Source organism: Myotis nattereri, assembly GCF_964212035.1.
Source record: "Myotis nattereri genome assembly, chromosome: X".
In the NCBI taxonomy this organism is placed as follows: domain Eukaryota; kingdom Metazoa; phylum Chordata; class Mammalia; order Chiroptera; family Vespertilionidae; genus Myotis; species Myotis nattereri.
Genome location: NC_138078.1, coordinates 99,279,587 through 99,296,810, shown reverse-complemented (window position 1 = coordinate 99,296,810; position 17,224 = coordinate 99,279,587). Strand labels below are relative to the sequence as shown.

Below are 17,224 nucleotides of genomic sequence, written 5' to 3'. Positions count from 1 at the left end.
TGAAAAGTCATCAGGAAAATGTTGCTTTAATGGCAGGAAAGAAAGTCTTTTTTGCATCAAATTGTGACTGGCAATGACAAGTAGATTTATTTTGAGAATCCCAAACGCACAAAATCATGGGTTGATCCAGGTCAACCATCAACATCTACTGCAAGGCCAAATCGCTTCGGAAAGAAGAAAATGCTCTGCATTTGGTGGGATCAGGAAGGTGTGGTGTATTATGAGCTTCTAAAACCAGGTGAAACTGTTAATACTGATCACTATTGACAACAAATAATCAATTTGAACCATGAAATGACCAGAAAATTCCAGAAGACAGGGCAAAGTAATTTTGCTTCATGATGACGCACCATCACACACTTCAAAACCAGTTAAAGACACGTTAAAAGATCTTGCCTGGGAATTATTAACCCACCCACCATATTCACCAGACCTTGCTTCTTCAGATTACCACTTGTTTCGATCGATGGCACACACACTTTCTGAGCAGCACTTCAAAACATACAAAGAAGTGGAAAATTGGGTCTCTGAATGGTTTGCCTCAAAACAAGAAAAGTTCTATTGGGACGGCATCCACAAATTACCTGAAAGATGGGGGAATGTGTAGCTAGCGATGGACATTACTTTGAATAAAGCACTTTTGATGTTTCTCTTGAAATTATTGTGTTTTCTTTGATTACAAAATCTGCTATTATTAACCGGTACACTTGGTATACTGTTGTTAGCCCCATTTTATAGTGATTCAGCTGGTAAGTGGTGGAATTTGGATTTGGATAAAAAAAAGTCTTATTTCAGAACTTGTGATAATCATCCCTAGTATGCTACAATAAAATTAATTGTTTAGAATAAGCATGTCAAACAAAGATACAGTAGATTCTACTGCAAAAGTTTAATTTCATTTTAACATTCAGAGGTCTATCAATTCTTTAGTGGACATCTCAAATCCCATTTTCTCCATGAAACCTACCAAGACAAAGAGAGCTTACCCTAAGAATTTAGTTCAGGTTTTTATTTTGTCATACCTATAATGGTTTTTATATACATGTCTTCACTCTTCAATTACATTGAAAATGTCTTTGGGGTCAGAGACAATTTGTGTATAGCCACTATTGTTCAATGAACATTTGCATTAAGTTTGTCTTAATGGAGCCTTAGAAAAATTCATACCCACTTTCACAAATTAAGATAAAATTTTCCAAATAACAATGAGAACATATTTCATAACTTTATATTTACAACTATCACAGTGTTCACTGCTCTGCTCATGAGGATTGTGACCTATCCAACAAAATGTTAGTGTGCAACATCATCTGCTGAATACTTCCTTCTTAATTTAGCACTTATGCTTGTCTAGGCAAATAAGATCATTTATTTGTGACAAAATTGTTTTTGCATTATAGTAAAAGCCTTTTCAACTAATGCCTTTTACAACCAATTTAAAAATAATTAAGAGTCTTGGGATATAAATATATATACGTTTGTATAAACCTTTATAAATCAAATGTCAACACAGATTTACACACATAATAGGTATACAATTAAATTTTGTATTGGATTGGTTCCATCTTAGGTATTTACACACAGAAAAGCTTTGAATAAAATATCATTATTCTTGTTACTTATGAACCAATGACATTTATATGCCAAAATAAAATACAAGAAGAAAATTCATATATTCTGCTAATGGTAAACTTGAGAGGCAAAGTACTATATAGTAAAGTACTATATGTTAAGTTCTACAAATAACCCAATCTATAATTTCAACCAGCACATGTTACCCAATACAGTTCTTATCACTACCCCATGGCCTTAATACTTCAAACCAAGTAAACTGTAAAAAAAAAAAAGTAAATATTTTACCAGGGTTTCTGAAAAGGACTCAATTTGCTAGTTTAAATTTTATCTAAACTTTTATTATTTATATATGCTTTCAGAGAAAACAATGAGCTTCAAAAAAGATAAGCAAGAACAGATAAAACAGAGCACTCGGAGAATCAACAAACTGGCCAGGAATCATGTAAATCACTCTGAAAAGGGGAAATTATGGTTTATTTACATTTCCAGCAAAGGCCAGACATTACTTGAATACACTTAAACCATAATTATGTACATTTGTTCTTCAGGCTTTTATTTTATTTTATTTTTTAAATATATTTTATTGATTTTTTACAGAGAGGAAGGGAGAGAGATAGAGAGTTAGAAACATCGATGAGAGAGAAACATCGATCAGCTGCTTCCTGCACATCCCCCACTGGGGAGGTGCCTGCAACCCAGGTACATGCCCTTGACCGGAATCGAACCTGGGACCTTTCAGTCCGCAGGCCGACGCTCTATCCGCTGAGCCAAACTGGCTTTGGCCAGGCTTTTATAATAGACATATAATATTATATTAGTTCAGAAGTACAACATAATGATTAGTTATTTGTATACATTTGAAAAATGATTACCATCTATCCAGTTAACATCTATCACCTTACATAGTTACGAAATTTTTTGTTCTTGTGATGAAAACATTTAAGATTAGCTCTATCAACTTTCAATATACAAAAGAGTATTATTAATTATGGTCACCAGGCTGTACATTACATCCCATGGTATTTATTTTAAAGCTACAAGATTATAAATTTAAAATTTTATTTTTGCCCTAGCTGGTTTGGCTCAGTGGATTGAATGTTGGCCTGTGGACCTAAGGGTCCCAGGCTCCATTCTGGTCAAGGGCACATACCGCAGTTGCTGGCTCCTCCCTCTCCCGGGCCCTGGTCAGGGCGCATGCAGGAGGTAACCAATGGATGTGTTTCTCTCACATTGATATTTCTCTCTGTCTTTCCCTCTCTCATCCATTCTCTCTAAAAATCAATGAAAAATATCCTCAAATGAGGATTTAAAAAATGTATTCTTCAATTACAGTTTATTTTCAGTATCATTTTGTTTTAAGTTTTAGGTGTACAGCACAAAGGTTAGAGAAGTGTATATTTTACAAAGTAATTACCCTGATACTTCAAGTACCCACCAGGCACCATACATATTTATTACAATATTATTGACTATATTTTTATGCTTTACTTTATATAATCATTTGTAACTACAAAATTTGTACTTTTGAGCCCCTTCCTCATTTTCACCCAGTCCCCTAAAGCCCCTCTCTTTTGAAAACCATCACTGTTCTCTGTATCTAGGAGTCTACTTTTACTTTTTAATCCCCTTCACCCATTTTGCCCATCCCCCTCTGCACCCTCCCACTTTTGGCAATTACTAATCTTTTGGTATACCCATCAGCTTATTTATTCTTGTTGTTTTCCTTTTATTTATTTATTCTTTTAGATTCAATGTATAAGTGAGATCATATGGTATTTGTCTTTCTCTGTCTGACTTATTTAACTTAGAAAATGCCTTCAATGTCCATCTATATTTTCTCAAATGGCAAGATTTCTCTCTTTTTTATGGCTCAATAATGTGATATATAATTTATATATGTATATCATTTTCTTTATCCATTCATCCATCAATAGACATTTAGTTTGCTTTCATAACTTGACTATTGTAAATAATGCTGCATTGAACATGGGAGTGCGTTTATCTTTTCAAGTTAGCTTTTTTTTTTTTCTTATAAGTACTCAGAAGTGATATTGCAGAATCATATGGTAGTTCTATTTTTAATTTTTTCAGGGCTGTCCATACTCTTTTCCACAGGGTCAGTAGATATTCATATCTGTCCAAGACATCCATGGAGTCCTTTCGTGTATGAAAAAAAGTTCATAAAATTTGGTCCTGTCCAAACTGTTCACACTTGGAAAATGTCCCTGGGTTCAAATAGCCCACATTTCTTTCCACTTTGGGTTTACAGAATTAATACATAAAAATACTATAATGTTTAATTGGTCCAATAATTATGCTCTGGCTGTATTTCCAATTATAACCCTTTTTTCCTCAGTAGCCTAAGTGATAAAAAAAACATGGGGTCAGGTAGATGGGTCTGGTTTCAAACCTTACAGGAGACTTGGATTTATATTAACCATGGTACAAAGGTCTCCACAGATGTTTTTGAATAGGAAAAAATTTCAGTGAGAAATTTACTTTTCTTGCATAATTGTTCTGGCTAAGACTTCCAGTACTATCTGCACTAATAAAAGACCAAGATGCTAATTGACCATACCTTCTCTACGCCCACCAGCTAATCAGAGGAGTATGCAAATTAACCCAACAAAGAAGGCCGTTAATTTGCATACACAGGCGCCCAGGGAAGACTGAAGACAGTGTAGAAGGAAGCCAAGCACTGCAGAAGGGAGCCAAGCAGCAGAGAAGGGAATGGATCGCAGGTAGCAGAGAGGGGAGCGGAGCTGAGGCAGTGGACATGGGAGGGAGCGAAGTGGCAGAGAAGGGAGGGAGCCAAGGTGGCAGACACAGGAGGGAAGTAAAGCAGAGGACATGGGAGGGAGCCAAGGCAGCGGGGAAGAGAGGGAGCCGAGGTGGCAGGGAAGGGAGGGAGCCGAGGTGGTAGAGACAGGAAGGAGCTGAGGTAGTGGACACAGGAGGAAGCAAGGCAGTGGAAAAGGAAGGGAGCAAGGCAGCGGAGAAGGAAGGGAGTGAGGCAGCAGAAAAGGGAGGGAGCCAAGGCAGTGGAGAATGGAGGGAACTGAGGCAGTGAAAAAGGGAGGAAAAGAAGCAATGGAGAAGGGGGAGAGCCAAGGCAGCAGAGAAGGGAGGGAGCTGAGGCAGTAGAGATAGGAGGGAGCCAAGGGTGAAGTGGCAAAGGGAGAGAGCGAGGCAGCGGAGAAGGGAGCGAAGCCTGCCTTGGTGGGCTACGCTCCCTTCTCTGCTTTGCTCTGGTCTCAGGAAGCTCTATTCTTGCAGGAATCTTCCTGCAACAGGTCTCTAGTGTTTAATAGGAGTGATTAGAATGTGCACCTACCCTTGTTTTTGTTTTTGTTTTCCCCCTGATCTTATAGTAAAAGCTTTAAGTCTTTTGCCATTGACTATGATATTAGCTGTGGGATTTTCATAGCTATGGCTTTAATTATGTTCAGGTAGTCTCCTACTGTTACTAGTTTGGTGAGTGTTTGTTTGATTTTAAATCCTCACCAGAGGAGATGGTTATTGATTTTAGGGAGAGGAAAGGAGAAAGAGAGAAACAAAAAGAGAGAGAGACATTAATGTGATACAGGAACATCAATTTGGTTGCTTCCCATCCTCCCCCTGACCAGGGATGGAACCTAAAACCTATGTATGTGCCCTGATGGGGAATCAAACCTTCAACCTTTTGGTGTATGGGACAATGCTCCAACCAACTGAGCCATACAGCCTGGGCTAGCCCTCTCATTTCACAGATAAATACTAAGTAATTGTGTGTTATAATTTTAAATTTTTTTAAATCTAATTGAAGCCCCACAATAACTCTGTAAAAAAGGTAAAATAATTTTTCTATTTCTATTTTCAAATAGATTTTACTGACAAAATAATGGAGATACAAAATAAGTAATGACTTACAAGGTTATATAAACAGACTCAAGACTCAAATTTCTGAATACTGATTTCTTATCAACTTTTTTTTTTTACTGTACTGCATTAATTATACCATTTGACTAATAGGAAAATACTCTCATAACTATGACATATTTAAAATAAAGTCCTCATCTGACCTTTTACCACTAACCTTATTTGTTTTTTATTTTATTTTTTCCATCACCATTTATCCCCTCTATACCTTCTGATTTCTTAACAACTCAATAATTATAGTTTTTTTGTGTGCTTGCCATCTCCCAATCATACTATTATGTTTCCTGAAAATTTTATTCTACTCCTTCTTTATTATACACTAGTAGCCTGGGGCACAAAATTTGTGCACATTAAAAAGGAATTAATTGGCCTACCCGGTTTGGCTCAGTGGATAGAACATTGGCCTGTGGACTCAAGGGTCCCGGGTTTGATTCCAGTCAAGGGCATGTACCTTGGTTGCGGGCACATCCCCAGTAAGGAGTGCGCAGGAGGCAGCTGATCAATGTTTCTCTCTCATTGATGTTTCTAACTCTCTATCACTCTCCCTTCCTCTCTGTAAAAAAATCAATAAAAAATATTTTTTTAAAAGGGAATTAATTAGCAGAGATATTTTAATATTGCTATTTGCCCTTTCTCTATAATAGAAGTATGAGAGATGAAAGGAAATTAGTAAAATGTATATGAAAATAATATATAAATTTATTAATAAATAAACAGTAACAAAAGGATATAACAACAACAGAGGCATGATATAAAAACAACAAACACATGATATGAAAACAACAAAAACATGATATGAAAACAACAAAAACATGATATAAAAACAACAGTGATGCAAACAATGACTGATAAAGTGATTAAACTTATTCTAATATCTCCCTGTACACCACATTAAGAGTGAAAACACTTTCAGAGTGCTTGACTAATTTCCCTTGTAATGAAGTACTTAGAACTTTAACTGTAACATCACATGCTCTTCAAACTTGAGAGAAAGCAACATATAACTGACCATGTGCAAAAACGGGTTCAAGTAGGAATATGCCTACTTTGTCTAGAGTTTGTCCTTGTGATTTATTAACAGTCATCACAAATGTTGGCATCACGGAAATCACTGTCGAATCAATTTGAATGGGAGGCCAGTGTCAGATGGGGACAAATTAATTCTTGGAATCAGAACAGCCTCTCCCTCTGCAGATCCTGTTAATACTTCAGCTTCAATAATTTTAGGTCATAATCTTTTGATAATAAATCTGGTACCATTACAAAGACCCCATTTACTATTGAGATTTCTTAATAGCATGATGATTGCACCCACTTTCAATTTATTTTAATTTATGACACGGCATTCCCGAAGGAGTAATACTATTAAGAAATTCGATGGGAAAATTTTCCTTTTCAGCATCAACTGTGGAATCAATGGAATCATCACTCAAATATGTGTGAAAATCTCCATCGAGTATACGCAAATTTTCTTCATTTAATTTTTAAACATGCTCATTTTTTGGACAAAGAATTGCATGTTTAGATATATTTTTAATATTATCTATAGCAGTGGTTCTCAACCTTGGCTGCACATTAGAATCACCTGGGAATATTTTTAAAATCCTGATTCCTGGGCCTCATCCTCCGGAAATTGTTTCTTTGTTATGGGGTGGGGCCACAACATCAGTAACAAAGAAACAGAATTAAAACTTTATTGTGGGGAGTCGCTACAGTGTTTTGGACAGGTTCAAGCCTTGGACTGATGAGAGGACACAGTCCTCTCATTGCCACATGCAAGTCCCAGCTTGGAGGGCAGGGCCCTCCCAGCACAATTATAGCCAACAGCTGTAGTTGTAAGCTTGAACCTATGGTCTGAACACGTGGCTCCACATGCCTAAGTGATGTAGGCTTGATGAAGTTCAGGTGCATGTAGTTGAGTAGGATTGAAACCCAGGAGAATGACCAAACATTTTGGTCATGCCCTTACTTTGCCTCGTAGCATCTGCTATAAAATAAAGGCATGTCTGTGGGCATGGTTGCTGTCTCTCAGAGAAGCAGTGTCCCACCGAGACCCAGCTTTCATTCTCTTGTTTTTCTTTTCTAAGCCTTTCAGTTGCCCCCACTCAGGTTCACCCCTGGCTGTGCTGGCGCAGCACACTTTAGAAAGATATGCCTCCATGCTCCCAGGGTGGGTTCCTAACTCAAACCCCACCCTTACAGGAAACAGCTTGGGGAAACAGCTTGGAGGAGAGCGCAGCCGTTGCCAAGACAACCCCTGAAGGACTGACTTCCTTCCGCTTGGTCGCAGCGGTTGTGGTTGTGATGAACATCACCCATGTTGTGTTTTTTTTTGTTTTGTTTTTTTAAAAATATATTTTATTGATTTTTTACAGAGAGGAAGGGAGAGAGATAGAGAGTTAGAAACATCGATGAGAGAGAAACATCGATCAGCTGCCTCCTGCACATCTCCCACTGGGGATATGCCCGCAACCCAGGTACATGCCCTTGACCAGAATCGAACCTGGGACCTTTCAGTCCGCAGGCCGACGCTCTATCCACTGAGCCAAACCGGTTTCGGCACCCATGGTTTTTATATAAGTAGATAATTTATCATATATCACTTCTTGTTTTGCACAAATAAGAAAATGCAAGTTGACAGCATATAAAAAGATATTAATAATCAGTGAGAAAATATGCTTGATCCACGACCTTTAAAGGGTTTCTGCAATACATTAAAATCCCTCTGGATTTCAGTTATAACTATATTGAAAAAAGTATATGTTGTTGGTACGTTTGGCTTTATTAACTTCTTTGGCTCCACATTTGGTCTCTCAAATGGTGGCAGTGTCAACATTCTTACTGTTGGCTATTTCATGTATAACTGCATTTACATTAGATTTAAAGTTCCCTTCCAATGTTATCACTTTTTGTTGTTTTGCTGCATTTTTATATTTATTGATCAATTTCCCCTTTTATTATCCATTTTTGTTAAATTTCATGTGTATTTAGAGACAAAGAGGCAACATGATTACATACTTTGCTGTTAGTGCATGAAGGGAGTAACAGATTTTTGTGACTATCACTGAAAGAATTTGGAAGAAGTGAAGTGATTGTTCACTGATAATGATGCATAGCTGTTATTTACATAGTGACTTATGAATTGAAGAGTTAATATACCATGGTAACTAAAATTTGAATCATATTATTGTGGACTGATATTATTTAACTGAAGTGTGGTAACAAATCTGTGCATATCAGAATGTGCAAAGCAAGGATTCCCTGTGCCTAGTGTAACTGAGATATGAAATGTTATATTTTCAATGTGTTACCATTCTAAGATAAAATACTACCATTTGAAAGAAACAATAGTCTACTTCAAATACATAATTTCCTTGTTTTATCAGCTTTTCAAATATTCAAAGTTAGTGTAGAATTTACTTATTAAGGTATACTTGCAGTATGCATAGAAAATCCAAAAGCTAGCATCTTATTTGAAGAGTTGAATAGATTGAGGACATTTGCCAATTGAAGCATTTTCTGCTGCCATCCAGTATAATTTCAGAGGTGAGTTATTATGTGGGTTCCATTACATAAATTTTAAAATTCACCCAGTCAAGAAAAAATATGTATGAACAAATTTATAAATGTTTTAAGTGGCATTTCAAATCAATGATTAAAGAATGAAATTTCACCTCACACAACATACATAAAATGTCAGATAGATTAAAGATGTCAATATAAAAAAAATCAGGAAAGTACTGAAAAAATTATATAGGTCAATTTTATAATCTTATCATATAAAAGTCTTCATAACACCAGAAAACGATGCTCCTGATCTTCCCTACCAAGTCTGCTTATCTCAAAATCTTTTCTATCTCACTATGTAGCAACTCTATTCTTTAAGTTGCTCAAGATAAAAATTTTAGATTCATCCTTGATATCTCTCTTTTTCTCATATTCTATAAGCAAATAATGCTGGCTTGACCTAAAAAATATATTCAGATTCTGACCATTTCTTATTTCCACTACCACCACCCTGATCCAAGCCATCAACCTTTCTACTTTGTATATTTTAAATAGTGCCATAACTGGTCTCACTGTTTTCATCCATATTCCTCTATGATCTATTTCCATAACAGGAGCTATGATTTTTTAAAAATTAAATTATAGTTATGTTATTACTTCCACTCACTTTCCATTTCACTCAGCAGTCAAAGCCCTTGCTATAATCTACAAGAACCTAGATAATCTACCTCCTCGTTCCCAACCTGATCTCCCACTCTCACTTACTCTTCTTAATCCACACTAGCCTCACTTAAGTTCTTCAAACATGTCAGCTGTATTCCTGCCTCAGCGTATTTGAATGATTCCTTCACTGCATGAGGTCACTTGATTAACTGTTATTAAAGAAGCTTTCCCTTAAGCCCTATTTCAAAATGTAACAATTCTCAGCAATTCTTATTCCCAAACCTCACTTTACTTTTGCCATACCTTCTAACATACTATAAACTTACTTATTTTGTTTATTGACTAGATGTAAGTTCCACGCAGGCAGTGAGTTCATTTCATTCATGCTCTATCTCCAGCACCTAAAACAGCACCTAAAACCTGGCACATTGTACATACTCAATAGATATTGTTTCAATAATTAATGAGTATAAAATTTACCTATGTAAAAATTTAAACTTCTACACGATGAAATACATAGTAAACTATAATACAATAACTTACTGAGAGAAACTATTTGGAACACATATAATAGATAATGGGTGCATTTTTGCTATTTATGAAGTACTTCTACAAATCATTAGGAAATATATAACCAAATCCCTTCCTCAAAAATGAGGCAGAGTATGAACAGACAATTTGCAGAGATGATATAAGCATAAGAAATCACACTTGTAATGAGGAAAAGTCAAATTTAAACAATGATGCACTAGTTTTCACCCATTAGGTTGATAATATTAAAGACTGATAAAACTCAATATTTATAACATGAGGAGGAAATAGAAAATTTATTATATTGATCAAGCTATAAAGCTATATGACAGAAAAATTTGTCAGTAACTATCAATATTAAAAATGCATTTAAATGCTAGGTTCCAGCAATCCTACTCAGAATTTATTCTGTGACAATATTTACCAAACAACATTATGATATGTATGTAAGATATGGATAAGAATCATATCACATGCAACATATGTTTATAATCATGAAAGTGTGGGAACAATTTCAGTACTTATAATATTAAATTATGTATGGTTGACTCACACAAAATACTATATAATAGTGAAAGACAATGTGGAATATATTTATGGGCTAATAAGGAAAGTTAGGTAAGATTTACTTAGTTATGAAAGCTAAATCCAGAGTTCGTATTTGTAAATAAAAGATACATACATTTGGAAGATGCAACATCATTTTATGTATCGATAACATTATAAAAATGCTTCTAATTATAGAGGTGCTTTCCATTGTAAGATACTTCTCAATATCAGAGATTTTTAAATGTAAAATTGAGTCTGAAAAATGATAAGCTATCTATAACACACACACACACATATATATTGTAAATTATAGTCTTTGTATACTATTAAAAAAGAAATGATTTTTAAAGTGTCATTCAATAAATTCTTATCTCAGTGGGAATTTTCACTAATTCTGTGAAAGTTGAGTGACACAATTTATCTTCAAAAACTCTCTAGCTTTTTGGTCTGACTGAATGATTAAACAATATTATAAGACAAACAACTGACTGGGAGCAAATATTTGCAATATATATTATAGAAATTGGATGCAACTTTGCTAGGCATAAGGTACTCCTATAAATTAGTAAGGGTTATTATCTTTTTACATAGAATTAAGCAGTTATTAAATATTCATTGAGTCCATGATTCCAAAACAAGTTCTAAATCTGATTACTTCTGAAACATCACCACATTTTCTCATGGACTAGGGGAATAGAGGGACATGGCAAACTGCTTTTGAAGGAGTACCTCAGATATGCAGTTAAGAATACTACTGCACTTTTATTAATTGCCTAAGTTACAAAAAAGCAGAAGTTACTTTGTTTTTAAGTCTCATCACATTGTTAATAATAATAATTGGACAAAGACCAACAGCCATATCACTAAAAAAGTAAATAAAAACAAGCAGGCAGAAAAATGCCTTAGGATTACTGAAACATGCAAAGAAATTAAGATTAATCAGAAGTGTTCTCCCTTTTTTGGACTGGCTGCAAAGCCTAAAACATATCTCCTTATAAAATAAGAAAAAAGAGAAGGAATGAATTCTTGCCTATGCCAGTCTAAAGTTTATTTAATGAAGAATTAGGAATGAGCACAGTATTATAGAAAAATCACATCTGCTCAGGCATATGTCTAGAGTAGGATTACCTTTGTGCCAGGAAGACCTGGAATACCAATGCCTGAAACACCAGGATCACCTTTTTCTCCTTTCTGCCCAGGTAATCCTGGGGAGCCAGGTTGTCCAGGAACTCCAGGAATACCAGGGGACCCTTTTATACCCTGAGGGCCTGTTGAAAACATGCAATAATTTACAAAATACCTTTTATTTGTGGCATATCTGTCATGCATATAACCAAACAAAAGATTTTTTAAAAGAACTCTGCAAATTCTGCTATAGAACAATGAGCTTTATAATCAGGATTATATAAAAGTCTATTCTATAGGAAGTTTAAGTGAAAGGGGTACAGCTGAAAAAAAAAACGTGCAAGTTTGGAAAATTTTACTTTTAAGGTTTCTAAAGCTCTGTCCCTTAATTCCTAGTTCAAATATTTGTATAATGAGACAGGTTTTTCCACTAATTAACTTAGATATTGTCTCAGTCTGATTCTATACACACCAATCTCTTTTCTGATGACAAAGATAGTGAGCTGTCTTCCATTAGTGGATCTAAATACTTGGGAGATTTTATTACTCACCTGGAAATCCCATATCACCTATGGTTCCTTTAAGTCCAGGTGGTCCTGTAAGTCCTGGCTCCCCAGGGAGACCAGGGTTACCCTTGGGACCTAGAAATGTCAAATTGGTAAAATTAAGACAAGTCATCAATATTGAGGCTTCCTGGTTTCCTGGAATGGGTCATAATTAAAATTCAAGTATGGAATTGGATGGATCAAATCTTAATTCATGATCAAGTTCCAAAGACTTAACTCAGCATAAAACAGGCAAGAAATCTCCTTCAGATCATATTATAATATAATCTCAGTAATAGAGGTCTCCTAATACAAATTTATTTTAAAAATGCAAAACTTTTATCAGGATACCTTGTTTCTTGCCAAAAACTATTACAAAACCCTAAAGTCCTATTTGTTGTATGTGTATAACTACCCTTTACTGTATTTATTTACCACAGATGAATATAGCATAATGAGTCTGTTTTTAAAATATTCAGAAGTAGCTTTCCCATGTAGATTCTGATTATGTGAGAGCAAAAAGAGGAAAGTGGTAATCTGTCATGATATAACCACAGTACATTAGGCCAAGGATAGATAAGTGTTGATGGAGAGGTTCTGAACTGTCCCCTCCAACAGTCATGGCTGCTCTGCTTACACATTCTTCCTAGAGCTTAGGTGCTTGAGCTCTAAGGACCCCAATGTTGCCTTAATCAATTTTCCATTGATTTTTTTTTCTTTCACAATTGCTTCCAACTTGGGGATGAGAATGCAGAAGAAGTGAAGGATATAAAGGAAATAATTTCCTTTTCCAACTATATCAAGGCAATGTCGTGCAGAGTCTAAAGCAGAATAATGAACCTCAAGGGTTCTTATGAAGACGGGACCAGATCCTCTTTATTCATTGGGGGACCAAGTAAAAGAAAATGGCTTAAAAAGCAGCAAGAAAGAATTTTATTAGAGACAAGAAAAAATCTATGTTGACTGCAAGAGGGTGATTAATACTGTAACAGACTACCAAGGTAGGTTGTAAAATTTTCATCCCTTGAAACTTAACAAAAAAAAAATCAGCATCTATTTTTTGAAATTGTGTGTTTAACATGGCGTAATTATTGACCCTGTCTGAAGGCTCCTACTAGATCATTGTTTTATTTACTTATGCTGCAATTTATGTAAATAAAACCCAGCACCATACTTTGATATACTTCTGATTCTGTGTAACTCTACTACTACCACAAAAAGAAATACCAAAGCAAAACAACCTACAAAGTCTTGACTGTTGATACTTGGGCCAAATGGCAACATTATTGCTAAAGGAGAACACCATGTCTCAGTAGCTATTAAAGGATATTGCCATGACCATATCCAAAATATCATCACACATGACAAATACATAATTAATGTTTCAGGGTTCAGGATCAGCTATCCAATTTCTAAAGGTGGTCTATTATTCCTACCTGGTGATCCTGGTAATCCAGGTTTTCCAGTCAGTCCAGGTTGCCCTGGGTCTCCAGGCAAACCCTGATAACCTTTTGGCCCTGAAACTCCAGGAATACCTTCCAAAGACGAGAATAAGAGAGACAAGTCAGGCTGATATCATTATTCATTAAATTAATTTGGCAAAGCAAGCTACTCAGATTCTGAACTGTGAGAAATACAGGAACTAGTGATAATCAAACAGTATAAACCAACAGCACTGAACTCACACTAATAGCTTCTCCTTTTTACTTAGTTATCATTATGAATTCAAAGCATTCAATTAAGCCACTTTTCTCTTTGTGTTTAATTATTTTACATTGTAAAAGGAAGGATTTGGGGCAGATTATCTCTAGGCTATTCCTTATATTCTCCAACTATCTTTAATAACCTTATATTAGAGGCAAGTATAGAGTCTTTACTAACTCTATTTTACAGAAAGCATAAAATGAAAGAGAAGTATTGTAAAGAATAATTCAAGAAAGATATACCATATATATATATATATATATATATATATATATATATATATATATATATGCCTAAGTGACTGTTAGACTGTTCAACCGTTTGACCAGTAGCCATGACACACACTGACAACCAGGGGGCAGACACTCAATGCACAGGCAAAGAAACATGGAACAGACTGATGAATCTCAGAGGGAAGGGGGGGAGGGAGGGAAGAGATTAACCAAAGATCTTACATGCATACTAGAGGCCTGGTGCATGGATTCGTGCACTGGTGGGGTCCCTCAGCCTGGCCTGTGCCCTCTCGCAATCTGGGACCCCTTGGGGGATGTCAGACTGCCAGTTTCAGCCTGATTTCCACAGGCCAGGCCAAGGGACTCCACTGGTGCACAAATCTGTGCACCAGGCCTCTAGTTTTAGAAATAATAATAAAAAAATTAGGTGGTCCTGCATCTTCTGTGACTATACACAGAATTACAGTAATGCTTTAAATACATTTTTGAGGGAAAAACCCCCACCAAGTCTTTCTCATAAGGAATTTATAGCATCTGTATACACATATACCCATACACACCCTCACATGCACACCTGGACTGACAATATTAATGGTTATAACACTAAAAGAGCCACAGACTTTACTATAAGCTGCAAATAAACCAGGCCTGTTTTAAAGTTACATGTTGTTTGAAAGGCTATTCTATATAGATTGGATTATAAGCATTTTATTAATTTGTGTGTATCCATATTTTCTGACACATTGCTATGAATGTTATACTTTTATAAAAAGAATTTTTATTTAAAAATAAATGTTATAGTACTTTATACTTTAATTAGTTCTAATAAAGTGACGATATAAACACAGTTGTTCTCTAGATCTACATTCAGTGACAGCCCCCTCCCCTCCCAGCCAGAGTTTGACTGTTCATAGTTCAGTACTTGTTAATTCTGCCAAGATAAAGTAACAATGAACTGTATTTAAAAACAAAGCATGATGTGGATATCAAAATACTGCAGGACAACAGTGTACCGCTCTTCCCCATCTGGTTTCAGGGGAGAAAAATTAAAGGACCAGGAAATTTCTTAAACACTGCAATCTGTTTTCCAAATGATGCTCACTATCTTTTTCTCTCAACTACACCCTACAATACATTCTGGAAGACCTGAAGGTGACTGCCTAAGTTTATTTTAAAACCTTCCAGTTTGTGACAGATAAACTGAAAATAAAATACTCAAACAAAAGTAGATCAATGAAATAGTAAAAAATAAGTGAAAATTAATTTTCATTACAAAAATTGATGCACCTTTTGTTGGTGAATCCAGGATTACAAGTCACTTTTTATGATATCAAAAATTGAACTTCAGGTATACCTGAAAATGTGTTAATGAATAATACATGCATTTACCTGGTAGACCAGGCTCCCCCTTCTCGCCTTTTGAGCCCAGCAGATCTGGATCCATTGGCCCAGGAGGACCAGGAAGGCCAGGCTCTCCTTTACCACCCTTTTCTCCTATAGGACCAGGAAGCCCTGGCTGACCTTGCAAACCATCATCACCTAAAATCAACATGTATGGGGAAGATACAACATATCAGATTTATACATCGAGGAGTAATGTGTACAAATATTCTTCATACGTTTCATAGTTGGGTAGGCCACCAGCCACCCAAACAATTAAGCACCTTATTTATTGTCTTTGAATAACTTGAGCTCACACACATTTTTACACTCAAATGACAATCCCTCTTTCTTCTGAGATTCTCTAATAACTATAGAGACTGTAAATAAAATGAAAATTTAATTCTTGTATGTCATTATTTACCATGATTCATGATATCCAAACTAAGTATTCCACCAAATTGAAAATAGGACCTATTTAAATGCCATATCACATAGAAACAAAATATAAGTAACTATAGCTCATTTTAAATAGTCAAATAAAAATATTCTATAATGAAATAAAGCAATGTTTAATCTTCTCTCTTATATGCATATGCCAGCAAGCTCTGAATATTACCTTTGAGACCAGGAACACCATTCCTGCCAGGAATTCCCAAAGGTCCTGGTGGGCCTGGAGGTCCCATGATACCCATTTCACCTTTGGTACCTTCGAAGAATATCAATAAGTAACTTTTACCTTTCCTTGATCTTAGAAAGATTAAAGATATGTTGTAAGCTATTAACTGGAAAACTATTGAGATTTGGAGGGAAAGTACTAAGTTTTACCCCTTTTCAACTATTGTAACCTTAGTGACCACTATTGTTGAAAGCAATGAATAAAAAGACTCAATGTGGTAGCTAAACTCCAAAGATAAGCCACAAATAAAAAAACATATCCCAGTATACACATCATTGTGTAGCCTTCTCTCCTTGAATTTTGGCTGACTCTGTGACGTGACCTTAATTAGGTGACATTGTATGACTCCCAAAGTGAGATCATAAGAAGTCTTGAAGCTTCCACCTGGGGCTCTTGAACACTCACTTTTGGTTTGAGGAATTCTCTTCAAATTCTCTTTGAAAACCAGCAGCCCTGAAAAGAAGGTAACTACCCTGACATTACCATAATGTGAGGAGCCCAGGCCATGTGAGGAGACACTATGGATAATGAGATACCATGTAAAGAGGCTAAGGAATACTCAGATACCAAAGAATTGCCATCTTGGAAGTAAATCCTTCACCCTCAACTACTTCAGCTGGTCCCATGTGGGGCAGAGTTAAATGACTTCATTAAGGCATCCCATAATTCCTAACCTACAAAATCTTGAGCAAAATAAAGTGGTTGATTTAAACCATTAAATCTTGGGTATCATTTGTTACATAGAAATATATACCTGGAATTCTCACAGAGAAAATATAATACAAATAGCAAAGTCAGTTTCCTGAAATCAAATA

General features: G+C 35.7%; 1 protein-coding gene across 2 annotated transcripts in view; it reads right to left on the bottom strand.

Moving 5' to 3' along the window:
* COL4A5 (collagen type IV alpha 5 chain) overlaps window positions 1–17,224 on the bottom strand; it is a gene marked incomplete at both ends in the record, with an annotated part of 331,327 nt that overhangs the window by 55,033 nt on the left and 259,070 nt on the right. For both annotated transcript variants that reach the window (XM_081115359.1, XM_081115360.1), the window contains 5 exons: window positions 11,872–12,011; window positions 12,420–12,509; window positions 13,850–13,948; window positions 15,740–15,889; window positions 16,350–16,439. In XM_081115359.1, the coding sequence (XP_080971485.1) occupies window positions 11,872–12,011; window positions 12,420–12,509; window positions 13,850–13,948; window positions 15,740–15,889; window positions 16,350–16,439 (569 nt within the window). The remainder of the gene's footprint in view (window positions 1–11,871; window positions 12,012–12,419; window positions 12,510–13,849; window positions 13,949–15,739; window positions 15,890–16,349; window positions 16,440–17,224) is intronic.